The following is a 17,310-nucleotide window of genomic DNA, read 5'->3' as shown; positions in this document are numbered from 1 at the left end:
GGAGGTCAGGAGCCACAGGATGGTCAAGCAGCTGTACAACCACGTGGGGCTGCGCAAGAGCGGCTCATCTGCACACACCAGCCACCAGGGCTGAAACCATGCAGTCCTGTTCAGCAACCAACCTGTGCCCCACTCTGAGCCTGGGCCGCATCAGAGACACAGTGACAGCTCCGCACAAGCCACGGGCTAACTGGCACCGCTCCATCGAGAGTCAGAAGCACCCATTAGCTCCCAAGGTCAGCTTTCAGAGACTCTCAACCAGTGGTTTATAACCACTTAGACTCTTGTACCACTCTGAGAAAAGCTACTGGCTGGCTGGTTGCCCTGAATTTCATACAGAATTGAGGGGGTTCTTTAAGAGACTAGAGAAGGACAGCAGGTCATTCAAACCTCTGCCCCAAACCCCCACCTAGGACTCTCTCATGGGCCACACTCCACCTCTCCCATCAACATTTACAAATTAAATCACTTTTCTATACCTGACAGCAGCCCAGAATGATAAAGCAAATAATGACTCAAAGTCTGTTGTATGAGGCTGGTATGGGGACACTGGATTTACTTAACATGGGGAAGAGCTGAGAAAACTGTCCAGATGCCACAGAGAGGTCAAGGGCGGCCACGGAAGAACGGCAGTTCCTTCACTCACCTGGTCCCCTTCTTGTTGGGTACCGAGAATGGGCGGAGGAAATCCAGCTTGCTCTTGCTGATGACACAAAGGTCAATGTTACTTCCAGACCCCAAGTCATTGAAGATACCAGCTGCAATGGCCTCACTCACCAGCTTCTTGGCTTCTTCCTCCTGAGAACGAGAACGGCAACAATGATGGCCAGCAGGGCACACAATCATGAAGAACAGGTCTCGAAGCACCTCAATGGTTTGCCAAAGGCTTCTCATTTGGTCAGTGGAACCCAGGCCTTCAAGCCCTTTACTACCCCTCTTGAACACACTGCTTCAGGTCAGACGATCTCCACGTAACTGAGGACTACAGGCTGACAGAGGGCAAGTTACCAGGGTCAGTAAAGTTTTCTTATAATAAAGAGAGCCAAGTAGTAAGCATTTTTAGGCTTTGTATATATACAGTGTCTGTCACAGCTACTCAACTCAGCCATGATAGCACAAAACAGCCATAGACAATATGTAAGTAAATGTGTGTGGCTATGTGCTAATAAAACTTTATTAACAAAACAGGCAGTAGACCGGATTTGGCCCAAAGGCTGTAGTTTGCTAACCCCAGATTTTCTGGTAATACAATGAAGAAAGTCATTATCACAGGGAAAAAATAACAGCAAACACAACAAGAGTTCTGGGAAATGGTGGCAATCAAGTATGGGATCTCTTGCCCAAGAGACTCTATCCCCCACTAATGATTCATTTCTTTGAATGACTCTTCCTTCTACTTCTCCTTTAAGAAACAAGTCTGGCCTGGCCGGTGTAGCTCAGTGGACTGCGCACTGCCCCATGGTCTGAGAGGTGCCAGTTTTATTCCAGGGTACATGCCCGGGCTGCGGGCCCCATCCCCAGTCAGGGGCATGCAGGAGGCAGCCGATCAATGTTTCTCTCTCTCTCTTTAAAAAAATGAATAAAAGCTTTTCAAAAAAGAAGCAAGGTTAAGTCCTCAACAGTTACCGGTAAAAAGTAGATTCATTTCTTATCCAAGAAGGCCTACAACATGCCGGGTCCTGTGGTAGGAGTTAGGACTGCAGAAATGGATGAAGGCCCCAAGTCCCTGCCCTGTAGGGACTTGGAGTCCAATGGAAGTACAGACCCAAGGAAGTACAATGCAGAGTGGTAAGGGTTAGTGGATAACCGAGAAGGAGTGGTAGCAACACTGGCTGGGTCAGCAAAGCTTCAGAGAGGCCTGAAGGACAGGCCACACACCAGGCATTCAAACACAGGGCAGTGAAACAGAAGGTGGGCAGCGGAGAAAGCGAGGTGGGACCTGGGGAACACAAGTTCAAGTTCCTTATGAAACGACAGAAACGAGGCGCTCTAAAACTTGTGCTGCAGCCCCTTCCCAACCCACCAGGGCATGAGTCCGTACACACACAAACTAAACTAAAGATCCCATCCGAGTAACATCCTGGAGAAGTATGATACCCCACCCCAAGCTCCAGCCTGAGACCCTCAAGGGGAGATTCTCTGCCTTCAGGTTGTGAGAAGAGCCGAAAGGCCACTCAGGACTCCTGCTCCTCTGCCTGCCCTAAGCAGGAAGTGGGGTTCCAGTGTCGGGAGCGCCCTCTGCAGACTCAGAGAAGGATGGCGATGGCTCTCTAGCAGTGGGATCCTCAGGACCCAGCAGCAAGGGCTGGGGGTTATTCGGATCTTTATTCCACCAGGTTTACTCACTTTCTGACTGGCACCTATATGGAGCCAACAAAGTCGGTTTTTCTCTTGTAAATCTACAGTCTGTAAGAATTTATTCAAACAGGATCCCCTAATCAAGAATTCTCTCCAGGGACTCCCAACAGTCTATGAGGCCAAAGCCATACCAGAAACCAGTGAAGGTGGTAACAAAGACAGCATCTCAGAGAAGGAGCTGGCTGCTACGGTGCTGCCATACGGTATGACAGTAAAGGCCACCACGAACTCAAATGCAACCTCATCCCAACTTCTCTCATCAAACCACCCTGGGCGTGTGTGCCCGAGTGTGCTGGAGGGCATCCTGTTTATTCCCCTGCTCCTGACCTACCATCTCTACTTCCTTCGCTTCTCTGCTGCTTTATTATTTCCTTTGCTTTGTCATCACCGTTTTCTCATCACTGCTGGTGGTGCCCTGAGCCAGCCAACAGACCTACTGGATGTCACAGTTCCGCTGGCAGCACTTAGGACTGCAGTTTAAAATTATTTCTGTTTGGGGATGGGGATGTGGCTGACTTAGAGGAAACTGAAATATACCTATTAGGCATGCATACCTAATGTCAATCAATTAGTCTGGACACACAGATACCAGAATGCTGACAGTGCTGATTATAGATAAGCCTTCCTCTATTTTACAAATACTGTTGGTAGATAAACTTATAAAATTTTAAAATGGGCACATTTGAAATATAGCTTTATTCATAAAATTACCATGTGTACTGCTATTTAAGTGTAAAATAAAGGCTTTTAAAAATTGGAATTATACCTTTTAAATTCCGTTCCTCCCCACCAATTCTAGGGAAGACAATTCCTTAAGGAAAAAAAATCTCACAAGTCCCTTACTTTCCCCCCAGTCCTACTCTCCTCATATACACAGGACTCAAAGATGTTATGAATCTTACATTTTATTGAGCACCTACTATAATGTGCCAAGTACTGAGTTAGGCACTTTGACAATCATCATTTTTACCCCTGCCCCCAACCATCTTCTGATGTTAGTACTGTCAGAGACCATGGCTGAGAGACAGAGAGAGTCAAAGCCTCACCCGAGGTCACACTGCTGGTAAATGGTAAAGAGGTCCTTCCTTCATGCCACAGCACCACACCGCTCACAAGTGACCTGTCTCAGCGGTGAGCTGGGGGTTCCTTGGCAAGTCGGGGACAGTGGACAGCAGTTCCCTGATTAAGGGTATGTCACTCCCCCATGACCAGGGATCTTCAGAACTCAGGCAAGATGAAAAGGATAGCGGTTGCCAATTTCTCTTTGAGCCAACTAACAGTTCCTCTGATGGTCATTTCCATGGGTGGGAGCATTGTGTTTCACAAACGTCCCACAGACTACCACCTAAATAAACATTTCTACAATGTAATATGACAAAGACCAATTAAGATCCAAAGTCTTATTTCATATAGCCCCACTTCCATCAAAGCCCTCTCGAAACACAAACAAGGCTCTATTGTCTACCCATTACTTACACAGTGAATGTCTTCAACAAATATTTACAGACACCATTATGCCATCATGTCCCAGGAACTGCTTCCCATGTCGAGTACTTTCTTTCACCACAGTATTTCCATCCCCAGAATTCTAGACACATATGCAAATATGCTACTGGGCATATTCATACTGTGTTTTCTTTATAGTAGAATTTCACAATTAAACAACTCTTGTTTTTAAATATTTAGGAAAACTATCAAAAAAAAACCACAAACTAAAAGCAAGAGGTAGGGAAAACACCACATTTTCATCTGGTCCACAAAAAATGCAGGAAGCATTGTTTCCTCCTTTGGGATCCATTCTTCATAGGGAAATTACACCTCCCTTTGGGAAGATGCAGAGTGACCCGAGTTCTGAGCACCAGCTGCCTGGGGACAGCTGCTGCAGAGGGCTCTGATAAGGACCCTGCAATGCCCGCAACCCCAGCTGGTCAGGCCCAGGTGCGATGCCCTCCCACTGCCAGGTCGGCATCCTCCCCTGGTCAGGTGCTCACATTTACGTTACTAGTCACAGAGGAGCTTGGATTAGTATGTAGATGGACCAGGAGGATTCATTCTGACTACCAGAAAAATAGCCCTTTGGGCCAATGGTAGTTTCTTTTTATTTTTAGATACTCAACCAAAAGATCACCATGACCCTGATGGTCGAAAGTTAGTTGGGGGACCCAGGGTCAAGGTAATCTGGCAGATGTGGAGGCAGACAAACTGGATTTGAATCCCGTTTCCTACTTACTGCTGTGCAACCCTGAGCAAGTCACTTCACCTCTCTGAGTTCACTCTCCTCTCTGTAATACAGCGATGATAAATTAGGAATCATCACAAACTGCTGCAAGAATTTGAAGTAAAGTATGACAAGCATCTACTATAGTTTCTGGCATGTAGCTGGTGCCTAATAAATGATAATTATTTAATAAAGCAAGCCAGAGAGCTCCTAGAGACAGTTTACCTCTAAGCAGTGACTGCCTACACTAAAGCCTAGCCAAACAAACGTGCTAACAAATCTTCACCCAGTGCCACAGAGAAGTTCCTGTAATAATTAATCCAAGCAAAAAGCACACTCCCTAAAAGTTCAGAGAATATAAAAGGAGCACTTCCTGCTTTATGGCTACAAAGACCAAAACTAACTGGGAATATCAGTCCCACGGGCCACCCCTGCTTCTTAAATGAGATTACAATAAGAGTGATGGACTGTACTACAAGTCAGCTGTGACAAGCAGCACTTTATAGAGCTATCTGTTTGTCTCCATCACTGCATCGCACAATGTGTCCCTGGACTCCAATGTGCAGCTCCATTTACCGCTACATGACAAATGGGCAGCACTTGTAAAAGGCACAAAGAGGTCCACGTCGGCCATGTAATGGTCACCACAGCTGTACCCGAGTGCTTGAGGGGACAAAACAGACCCCCAAGTTCATTAAACTGACCAGTAATGGATCTTTCAAAAAGTGCCTTAGGAATCGTACAGAAAAGGCTAAAATAAATAACTCAGCATGGAAGGCTAATCTGAAATGGTGTTTGATAAATTATTTATAACACAGACGATTGTCTGCATTTAATATTGGAGCTACTAGCAGCATCTTTAAAAGATGATTTATGTGTTGTAATGCTATTAAACTTTATATTGGCCCACTGCTAGCTATAAAGTCTGCTGAGATTTAGAGAATGAGTTTTAAACTGTCACTGCAACATCATAGGAGATGGAGACTGTATTAAATCTTTACTTTAAACCTGTTATCTAGAGAGTTGCATTTTGTAGACCCTCACAAACTGATAGATTACCACGGCCTCCGCTATGGTGCAGGTCCAAAATAGTACCACAAAAACTTTTCCACATTATTCTTGTCTACAGCTACAATCGAATTTCTCTTCTCACTTAAGTGATTTTTAGATTGGGAATGTCACCATTGTACAGTGTAGGTGCCCTAGCCAATAGGCACCCTGGACAGCTCAGCATCAAATTAATACTCTTTAAATAAACCTTCTACATCCAACTGTTCAGTTATGCATTCTGAATAGTGCCTTACTTACACTGGAGACAGGCAAAATATGAAATATGCATCTGACTGAAAACCTAACGTACTATTTTACATACAGCTTTGGAATGTGAAAAATACTTGTATATTGTAAGTCATTTAAAACAATCAACCTGTATTTAAAATATTTTTAATTCTTAAAAAAATAAAGTTGGTTATATGCTGGAAAATGTATTTCATTTATGTAACTGAGGCACTGACATTAAGGGGTTGACAAGGAAGAAACATTCCGCCTTTGTCATGAAGAAGACAGTTCTCCTGTGCTCCTGTTTCTCAGGGCACTGTAGAGGGGTCCCTCTGCCTTCTGTCCCATCACACCAGGAATCAGGACAGTGGCTCTCCTACCTTTGCTTGAGGTAGGTGGGTGGCATCATAGCTAACCTCCTACACAACTTGCATCAATGTTCCTACTTGCTATTATATCTGAGGAAATTTATTTCATAAGTTTGCTCCTTTACTGAAAACTAAAGATTTCACTCAAACAGAAATGAAGCAGTCCAAATTCATCTTGGAAACCTATCCGCGCTATCTTTTGTCACTCTGATCTGAAACAGCACAAACTGCTACTGCTCTGACGATATGAGGCAGAGCAGATAAAAGTCTTGGTGCAACGAGAGTTGGGTCTCTAAAAGGGGACTAAAACCACACCGTCTCCATCTCTGTCCCAGGCAGCTAGCATAGTGCTTGGTGTGGATGTCAACATGTGAAAAAATAAAACATCAACTTCAGCCTGGCCAGTGTGGCTGCATAGATGAAGCGCTGTCCTATGGACTGAGAGGTCCTGGTTCGATTCCTGGTCAGGGCACATGCCCGGGTTACAAGCTCGGTCCCCAGTGGGGGGTGTGCAGGAGGCAGCCGAGCTCTCACACAGATGTTTCTCTCTCTCTCTCTAAAAAAAAAATCAATAGAACATATTTTTAAATAAATAAAAATAAAACATCAATTTCAAAGGTATTTAAGGCTTTGCCAAACTAAAAGATGAAATTAACTATGAGACAGAATAGTACCAAAAATGGGGTAATTCCAAAACTGTACCAGTCCCAGCTGGGAACCAGGGAACCAGAGCATTCAAAGACAGACACTCCAGAGGAGAGGTTTAAACACAGCGATCAGTAGTGGCCTGAAGACGTGCTGAGGTTCTGACTATGCCACTGATGCGGCCTAAAGGAGTCATTCATGGCTGAAGGCTGGATAAAATTTAAAGAGCTCAAACAGCGTTTAAAACAGCCCCCAAAGCAGTGAGCTTCCTGCACTGTGTGAGACCTGAATGTGGCCCATGTGTAGCCACATCTTTTACAGTGGGAAGGGTTAATTTAATTTTTTTAGATAGGGCTGTGCAACAAAAGCAAAGGTGTCTGAGTTTCATTTTTGCTTGAGCTGTTTGGGTAAACACAGCCTACTTGTATGAACACCTGGGAACTGTCAGGTGTAATCGAGGTGCAGCCGCTGCTGGGTGTGCCCAAAGTGGGGAGAGAATTAGTGACAGTGTCTGTAAGGTCTAGATGGTGCTGTCATTTCTTTCCTCGGTAGCTTTTTATGGCACCTACGATCTGGGTGATGCAAATAATGAGGGTAAATCTGCCGTGAGTGAAGAGGTGATCTAAGGAGTTTTCAGCAGGGATGGGGAGGGGTGTTCATGTTCAAGGAACTGCCAACCAAGTCACTGCCAACTTGGCCTGTCCCAGATCACTGAACAACGCAGAAGGCTGACCGATCACAACTCAGGGCTAGGAGAGATGCCTGAGGCAGCACAAGCGCAATGGGCCACAAAAGGCCGTCACGGAGCACCACAGAAGGAGAGCCCAGGAGAGCCGGGTCACTAATGAACACAGCATTTAACTCTCTCTGAGCCACAGGCTGCCACTGGAAGAATGGGGATAATGCTTCTGTCCAAGGGTTGTTGGGAGGAATAAAGGCACAGGAATGTCCCTGAAACAGAGATTTTAAAAACAGAACTGTTAGTAAGTTCTAGGGTAGAAGGAAAGCGGCAAGAATGCACAAGAACTGACATGAGCACACTGGGTCTGAGCCAAATACTTATGGTACTTATTTCATCCTCACAGTCACTGCCTGCACAGCACAGGAAACCGAGGCTCTAGAAAGCTGGCTGTTGAACCTAAAGGCACGAGGCTGCGGTGAGTGGGGATTGGGGATCCATGCCAACTTGGTGCCTGGCATCACCAAACCTATGTCTTCTATCCCACTACAGGAAAATCGGTGGTGGACCAGAGGTTCTGCTGGATTCTAAAATAGCAAATAGAAGGAAAAATACCTAAGCTTCCAGAGGGAAAAGGACCAAGAGAGATGGGAACATATTGCTTTCCACAAGGAGAAGAAATCAGCATTCACAGCATATGTGTACACAAATATATATTTGCAAGGCTGCACTGAATTAAATATAATCAGAGAAAATAACAAGACTGGGTTTAAGGAAAGAGAGAAATATGTTCAACAATCCTCCAAACAAAAACCAAGCTGCTCCAGGTAGTAATAAGATCTTAATAATATTTCTCTCTCTCTCTCCATAAAACAATGTGGTCAGTGGGATAACCCTGCCAATATGTTCCTGGAGATGCTATCACCTGGAAACAGAGGGGGGAAATGAAGTGAATTTGTTCCTTGGTCACACAATAAAGAGAAAAGAAGAGCCACGTCACACTGAGCCTACCCACTCCAGAGGCTGGAGGACACACCCCTACAAAGTACAGGGAAGGAGGGCTGCGATGGGACCACACTGCTGCACGGTCCTGCTTCTGCAGCCTTATGAGCATCAGGAAGGGCTGGAAGGAGATCCAAGGAAGTGCAGAGCACTCGTGTTCTAGGAAGCTCAAAGATGGCCACATATGAAGTCAATTTCTAATGATGCAAAACCCCTGAAAGAAATGTACAGATCAGCCCTGGCCGGTTTGGCTCAGCAGTAGAGCATTGGCCTGTGGTCCAGAGAGACCCGGGTTCGGTTCCCGCTAAGGGCACGTACCTTGGTTGCAGTTTGTCCCCGGCCCTGGTTGGCCGTGCGGGTGGCAGCCACTCGATGCATCCCTTTCACGTCAATGTTTCTCTCTCTCTCTTCCTCTCCCTCCCACTCTGTCTGAACAAAAAATGGAAAAATGTCTTCGGGTGAGGATAAAAAAAAAAATGTACAGGTCAGCTTAGTTCAGCGAGCCTTTACTCGTGACTTGATAAAAATACTCTCCACAGACACTGTGCCCAGGACACTGGGGATAAGGTCTAAACAGACATAGACCCTGCTCACAAAGAGTGTAAAGTCCAGAGAGGACACACAGATAAGCTCACTACAATAGGGTAGTTACTAAGAGGCAGTCTGACAATGGAACTACAGGTGTACAGAGGTCCCATGGAGTGCAGGTGATGAAGACCTGACGTACAAGTAAATGGTAGCCAATCTACAGGGCAGAAGTGAGGTGTAAAGCCAAGAAAATGGGAAGGAGAAAGGTGTGGTCAGGTAGGTAGTTCAGTGTGGCTGAACACCAGAAACCCCCACGGGCCACACAGAGAGTCAGCCCTCCACTCTAGCCAGTGGGAAGACATGAACATCTTAGGCTGGCAAATGATATAGTTTTATTTGTGTTGTTTGAAATTGCAACTTGCAAGTAGTGGGAGAGAAGAAGCCAAATACCGGAGACAGGAGAGCAGGTGATGACGAGAGGTGGTGGTGGGCCGGCAGGGGGAGTGCACAGACAGCATGTACAGGGTGTCGCCTGGACTTCCAACACCTGTCATGAGCACTGACCAAAACCCAAACTCAGCCTTCACAGAAAGGCCTTCTGTAACTTCTTGGCAGCTACTTTTTTGGTGGGTTGATGGGAGACAATGATTAACTTAATTATATATTCTAGACATTGGTAAGCTTCTGCGGTAGGCACTCTAAAGGGTGTCACCAAAAAGGGACAAGATAATAGCAGAGCCAGTTTCAGTATATTGAGGTTTTGGGGGGGGGGAATACTTAGGCTGGAAACAACCTATAAATGCCATTTCATTGGTGGCAGGGGCTTTCAAAATATGCCTGTCTGGCCTCCGGAGTGTGGCAGAAAGAACACAAGGGATTAGTTAACTATGGCGGCAAGAACCAAAGAATGTAAAAAAAGGAGCTTGAAGGGAGAATCACAAGAGGATTTGGCCACGTGCAAAGTGAAGTTATGAGGAAGTGGAAGTAGACAGGCCCAAGTAAAACAGTAGCTCCTCCCCAGTCCTGAGGAGCTACTAACTCAGATACTTCTCCATGAGGCCACTGGTGATAACTTTTTCCTGGGAACCCTGGCACATGCAGCCTTCAGACACACTCTATTAAAGTTCTTGGGGTGAATAGGGGAGGCTTCCAAAGGGGCATAAGTTAACTTCTGGGGCTGGCAGATACAGTCATTATATTGACCATGGAGATGGAGGTGGGTGGGGGAGATGAGAGGCAAAGAATTCAAGAGCATGAAGACCCAGGAGATCAGGTATGAATCTAGTCCTGTTATTTATGGGCTATGTGATCATGGTGGTAAAGTCACTCAACATTTTGAAGTCCCAATTTCCTCATTTGCCAAGAGGCCTAAAGCCACCTGGCACCAGGATTAAACCAAGTACTCCATGCACAGGAGAGACTGCGAGCAGTGCCTGGCACGCAGGCAGCACGCGATGGATGCCTGACTCTTTCAGAACTGCCAATGCAAGGGGCAACTAAAAATAACTAAATTCTTCATTTTTCAACTCCCAATTCAAAGCAAATCAATTATAAAAGTAGCTGTTATACTGCAAATGAAATTCAAAATGATGCCATAAAACACTGTGTTCACCTGTGCATCTTCCACAGAATTTACTGCCGTATCAATAAGTGTACTAAGTAGCACATTTCCACTTATATTTCACTAGAAATAATATTCTAGAAGGCAGGAAAAAATCAGTATTTACTGTGTGTAGGACTGTGCCAAGTACATTCTTTTACTCACTCTTCCAAACAACCTTTTAAGGTAGGCACTACCCTTCTACCTATTTTACAAATCCAGGAAACCAAGGCTCAGCGAGGGAGAATGACTAAACTCAAACGTCAGTCATTCTTGGCCCACAACTGGAAGGTCCAAGTTACAACACAGTTCTGTCTGACCCCAGAGCCCATGTTTTATTCATTCAAGACAACAGAACCTCCAAACAATTAATTTCCAAAAATAGTAATGATGCTCGTCTAGTCCTGAGAAGTAACTGATAAGTCACACATGGGTTTATCTTTTTAAAATAGTTTACCTCTAAAATTCTTCAAAGTTGCTAATATATAGCTTAAATAACGCTACTCTATCTTTCCATTATTCATCTGGCTTGTCACATTTGGCAAAATGAAGACTATCCTGATGAATTTCTCTAACCAAATCCCAAAGCAAACACCTAACCAAATTCACTGTATCAGTCCTACATTCAAATGTTTACATTTCCCTAAAATATATGTATAAAACCTCTCAGCAAACAGATAAGTCAAGTTGTTCTTTAACCTCCCTGTATATCAATTAAAAAGATACCATTTAACTTAATTTTCCTATCAGGCCATTTGTTGACATAAATCTTAACTAAGAAAAGCCAAGTGCACTTTAATTTTAACATTTTACGGCTAGACGCAGCCAGAGAAGAGAGCACGAACTTCTGTTAGGCCAGGCTGCAATTTATAAACGTGGTCCTCCGAACAAGCTCTTCAAGTACAGACGTAAGCCCATTTACCAGTGAGTTTTATATTTTATAAACTGGGGCTACAAGCGGTTGCACAAGAGGCAAAAATCACCCTTCAAACCCAGCCCTCTCCAAAGCCCAGGCACTTTCCATCGAGCCCTTCTCCACGCCGCTCCACACCCGACTCAACTGATCTGAGTTAGGAGAAACCAATGTATTCGAATCAAAGCTAATGAGTCCTTAAATCTTTTTAATATTCTGACATCACCGAAGTTCCAATTTTAGAAAAACCGTATTCCAGCATTATGACAAAATGCCAACGACGACAGTGTGACTGCATTCTACAGATACAACGTTCACTGCAAATATATTTTCAAAACTGTACTACTTGGTGGAATTTTAAATATCTATTTAACACAACTTCATACCTTTATTATTATTATTTTTGTTTCTACACCATTCAGGGTTAGGGAGAGTGGTATAAATTACCTCACAGAAATCCACAAGTAACATTATCTGTTAAGGTTAAAACTTTACCTTCCCTCGGTATGCTGCTGGGGTCTCATTACAGCAGGTAATCTCACATTCTGCCATGCACAACACACTAAGTACCAGCATCTCCCAATTACACTGCAACGTAAATCTCAAAGGACATCTGAAAAGTGTACACAGCTCCTGCACCCACTGCCAAAACACAACCATCTCTAATGGAACGTGGCAGCTTTTCTAAACTAAATATTCACATGCAGGGACAGGGATGCTAAGCTCGGCCTTATCCCACACTGTAGAGCGGATGCTAATTAAAAGGCCACACCGACTCGGGAAATGACCACCTAGACAACTTCAGACACTGTCTGGAGTTTCGTTTTCCTATTTCCAAGTATGTTCAGCTGTCCAAACTTCCAGGATTACACAACGGAGAGAAAGTTAGAGCAGCAGGAGCTCCACACCTCTGTGCTTGTCTAGAATGTCTCCTCGCCTTCCCTTCGCCTCCCTGCCCAATCCCTTCCTTAAATCCAAGACAGAAAGATTTCAAGTTATGAGTCACATGCTCTTTGAGGCCACCTCACAGTCCCCCCAGACAGATTCCACCAACTCCTCTTCTTGTTCCCTCTACACCCCTTTACATCTGCCGTTCTCTCACACTTTTCACACCATCATTTCCATAGTTGTCTGTGGGCCTGTCCACCACTCTAGGTTGTGAATGTCTCTAAGAAAAGGGCCATAAAACAACAATGAGGTATCACCTCACACCTGTCAGAATGGCCGCCATCAACAAATCATCAAACAAGTGTTGGCGAGGGTGTGGAGAAAAGGGGACTCTAATACACTGCTGGTGGGAATGCAGACTGGTGCAGCCGCTATGGAAAACAATATGGTGCTACCTCAAAAAATTAAATATTGAACTTCCATTTGACCCAGTGATCCCACTGCTGGGAATATACCCTAGGAAGCCTGAAACACCAAGCAGGAAGAATATATGTACCCCCATGTTCATAGCAGCACTATTTACAATAGCTAAGATCTGGAAACAGCCCAAGTGTCCACCAGTAGACGAATGGATCAAAAAGCTGTGGTACATATACACAATGGAATACTATGCAGCGGTAAGAAAGAAAGATCTCTTATCCTTTGAGACGACATGGAGGGACCTGGAAAGTATTATCCTAAGTGAAAGAAGCCAAGCAGAGAAGGACAAATACCACATGATCTCACTTATATACGGAATATAATGAACATAACAGTCTGAGGAATACAGTAGACCCAGACACATGGAAGTGGGGCACAGACTGACATCCCTCAGAAGAGGGGATGGGGGGTGGGGGGGTGGGAAGGGATAAACCACAGAACTTATATGCATGTATGCATGACCATGGACATGGACAACTAAGCCGGGGACAGGGTAGAGGGAGGGTGGGGTGGGGGGTGCCAATGGGGTAAAAAGGTAAAATATCTGTAACAAAAAAATAAATAAATAAAAATTTAAAAAAAAAAAAAAAAAAAAAAAGGGCCATGTAACCAGAGCTCGGCCCCTGGCTGGAGATCACTAAAGCCCAGATGAATGGAACACAGGGCACTCTTCACATCTCAAAATGACCACCACCCAGTTTACAAAGACCCTAATGGCCACTTCAATGGGGATATAAAGATGTTCTTCTGGTGGTGTAGATACCAAGAAATTTCTGGTTTTTATGCTCATTGCCCTTCTGCCTTTGTCAAATTTTATGTCTCAGACATTTTTGAGAAAGCACCTTTTTAAAAAACCTTCATAATAGCAGAGGGTATCCAGGGTGTATCAGTTCTTACTGTAATCATTTGGCTATTTTTGGAACTGTTTTTACTTCAGCTAGCAAAACCTAGACTTGATATAGGCTGTGAAGCAAAAAAATAACTGTCATAATAGTAGTAATGGCTTTGAAATATATCATCTAAGCCAACTTTAGTCTCATGCCTCTTAAGAATTGCCAAGCCCTTCAAATATTGGCAGTTCCATTTATTCAGATCTTCCGATACATAAAATTTGCTGACTTTTCCCCCCTTGGGTTGATACAGATATATGAAAACTGTGAAGCTTTTTTTTGGCTAGAAATAAAATTTCTCTGCTGGTGCAAATTATAGGGGCATTTTTAAATTACCATATGTTTTAGATCAGAAGGTAAAAACAGTATAGCAGCCCATGAAAACTTTCCAACCCAGGAAAACTGACAATTAACTCACTGAAATACATATAGTTCTAGCCTTCAAGTTCCCCTACTCTTATGGGTAGCAGTCCCATTTGTCATTTAGAAATTCTGTGTAAGTTTACCATTTTTATTTTATGTTCATTTACATGTACATATGTATCACATTTAAATATTTAGCCCAAATGCCATTTTAAACTTAATATTTCCACAGAGCTATTTGATTTTTTAAAAAGAAGAAACTTTCCTAAATTCTTAATCGCACTTCAGTGAATATTAGCAAATGTGTGATGCTTGGCTGCTCCGCACACCCACATGCCCACCACCTCCCCTTTTCTGATACCGCACACCACACAAGTATAATAAACCATGTTAATATTTCATACCACTATGAAATATGCTGGAGTATCAATTCAACATCTGCTGTCTTTAGGGTCCAGGAGTCCCGCAGAGACACTTTCAATTTGTAATTGAGTTCTATGCTGAATTAATCAGCAGTTTATCTTTTTTACTAAAATAACGTCTTCACCACTAACCCAGATTTACATTAACAATTTATGCCAAATTACCTGCCAAGGCAAAACTTATAAGATTCTAAGCTGCCATCCAGTTACACTCAGCCCTATATTTCATTGCCTATATTTCTCTAACCTGTATACAAGAAAAGTAGGAAAGCCATTGTTCAAGAGCTTGCAAAGCCTCTAGCCACAGATGACCTCTTGGATTAGTGACACAAAGCCTTACTTCAGGTGGGGTCCCCTCTTCCCCTGAAAGCCACAGTTCAATAAGTGGTTATGATTCAAAATTTTTACCAAACAAGATTTCTAGAATGGAAGGAATCAATGAATAAATGAACTTCTCTTATTTCTTTTCCCAAGGAGCTACGACATTCCAAATCTTGGCCTGGCTCAAGTAACAGAAAAAGACAACCTAGAAAGAGGGAACATTTTCAGTGTCTTAAATTATGTCCCTGAGACCCAACAAAGTAGGCAGAGGCATTTCAATTTGGTAAGAGATAGGGGAAAAAAGTCCAGTTTCTCTTTGATCATGATGCAGAATATTTTATTAGCACTAATATTGCCTTTTAATTCTACCTGTACAGTTGAAAATCGCTAAACATTTCTTTTTTTTTTTTTATCCTCACCTGAGGACATTTTTTTTTGGCATTTATCTTCAAATAGAGCAGGAGAGGGAGAGAGAAACATCAATGTGAGAGGGACACGTCGAGTGCCTGCACCCACACAACCCCAACCGGGGCCGGGGACAAACTGCAACCGAGGTACGTGCCCTTAGTGGTAACCGAACCTGGGACTCTCCGGTCTGCAGGCCGACACTCTAACCACGGAGCCAAACCAGCCAGGGCACTAAACATTTATTTCTATTCAACATCATCCCTGAATCTAGTTCTTGCCTCCCTCTGATTAAAGAGTCACAAAGAAGTTACGGTTTGCCTGCTGCATCTCTGCCATAGGTGCGCAAGCAATATACTTTGTGAAATATTCCTCCTATATGGTATACTTTCCCTACATTCCACAGTTCTAGGGAATATGTAAAGTGAAAACATTTCAAATGGAAAACCTGCCCCAAAGAAATGCATCACAAATAATTACCCATCTACTACAGAATCAAATAATCCCTTCTTTTCAATCTACTTTGCATATGGCTGTATAAGGAATTTCCACCACCATAAGAATGAACAGCCTCTTTCAATACTACATCTGGGTTACAGTACCCAGTGCAATGCCTTGCATTCAGTTGGTCCCCAATAAGTAACTGCTGACTGATTACATTAAAAAAAAAAAAAAAAAAAAATCAGTAGTTACATAGCAGGGTAGACAGGGAAAAAACTTGCAGAGAAATATTTTTGGCAGAAAAATCAACAAAGAAGTCTCAAAGTCAGTTAACTATGGCAGTTATACTGTTTGTATACTTTTGTTACTCCTCAAAGAACTGGAGATAGAGGCTTTCAAATTTTATACAAGGTCATTTTCCTAAGATTTATTGATTCTTGAATTCCAGAGGCCGGGCCCCAAGAGGAATCCATTCCCAGCTCACTGGAGATTTTGGTAAACTATACCCTTCTTTCTTTCTTGGTCTCCTCCCTTCTAACCCCCTTTAACTTCCTGAGACTAAATAAGAAGAAATGAACAAACTTCCTAAAATTTCCTTCACCCCCTTACCTGAAAACCTCACTTTGAACTTCAACTTTTATCAGAGGCAGAGTACAATGGCAAGGGTAGAAATGATAACCAGCCACCACCATAAAATGGGGCTCCGGAGATAGAGACATGAAAGACGTGGACTCAGCCAGAGGAACAAACATGTAAGTGGCCAAACCTAAGTCAAGGAAGATTAAGGAATCCTAGAGAATCAAAGGGAGAAGCAATTACATGTGAAATTCCAAACTGTATGGTGGAGAGCAAAGTCTTGCTCTTGAACCATCAAGTGAAAAACCAAAGAAAACTTCCATCTGCCCTATAAAACATCACAAAATAAAAACGTGAGCAAGAAGATGCAAGGGAGTAACCTTAACGCAAGAAGTCCTTTTCTGCATCTCCAAAGTTGGCCTACTAATGGGTTCAAATTTAGAAAAAACTCACTTTTTAAAAGGACAACTCAAAATATTCGATGTTAGTGAGAAGCTTTAACCACCAACAGGGTCTTCTCTTTACCATCTATTCTAAAGGTCAATGGTAATTCCCCAAATCACCCAATGAACCATAGTGCCAGCTTCAATATCTGTTCATTTCTAAAATTAACTATTTAGAAATGTGACTACTAATAATAATTCCAGTGTCCCAGAGAGTATATCTTTGGATCTTAACATCTCTAAAAATTAATGCTTCACATTAAATATAACTAGAGAGAAAATTATTGGGGAAAATTAATGCATCTTTGACCCAAAAATAAAGACACAATTTACTATGTCTAATGCTTCAGGTCTTAAGGAAAGCCAATAAGCAAGAATTAAGACCAAAAGCAACTAATGAAACAGCCTCAGAGAGAGCCTCTAAAAGGGACCTTTCAACCTTGGCCGGTTTGGCCCACAGGGTTAGACCATCGGCCTGCGGTCCACAGAGAC

The 17,310-nt window shown here is 43.4% G+C and overlaps 1 protein-coding gene across 1 annotated transcript in view; it reads right to left on the bottom strand.

Moving 5' to 3' along the window:
* Nucleotides 1-17,310, bottom strand: part of PSMB7 (proteasome 20S subunit beta 7) — a 59,998-nt gene that overhangs the window by 2,536 nt on the left and 40,152 nt on the right. Inside the window, exon 7 of the mRNA XM_036261611.1 lies at nucleotides 647-798. Coding sequence (XP_036117504.1) covers nucleotides 647-798 — 152 coding nt within the window. The remainder of the gene's footprint in view (nucleotides 1-646; nucleotides 799-17,310) is intronic.

The sequence above is a fragment of the Molossus molossus genome, unplaced genomic scaffold (genome assembly GCF_014108415.1).
Source record: "Molossus molossus isolate mMolMol1 unplaced genomic scaffold, mMolMol1.p scaffold_m16_p_14, whole genome shotgun sequence".
NCBI classification, from domain to species: Eukaryota; Metazoa; Chordata; class Mammalia; order Chiroptera; family Molossidae; genus Molossus; species Molossus molossus.
The sequence above is the reverse complement of the archived record's forward strand: the minus strand, read 5'-3'. Positions and strand labels throughout refer to the sequence as shown.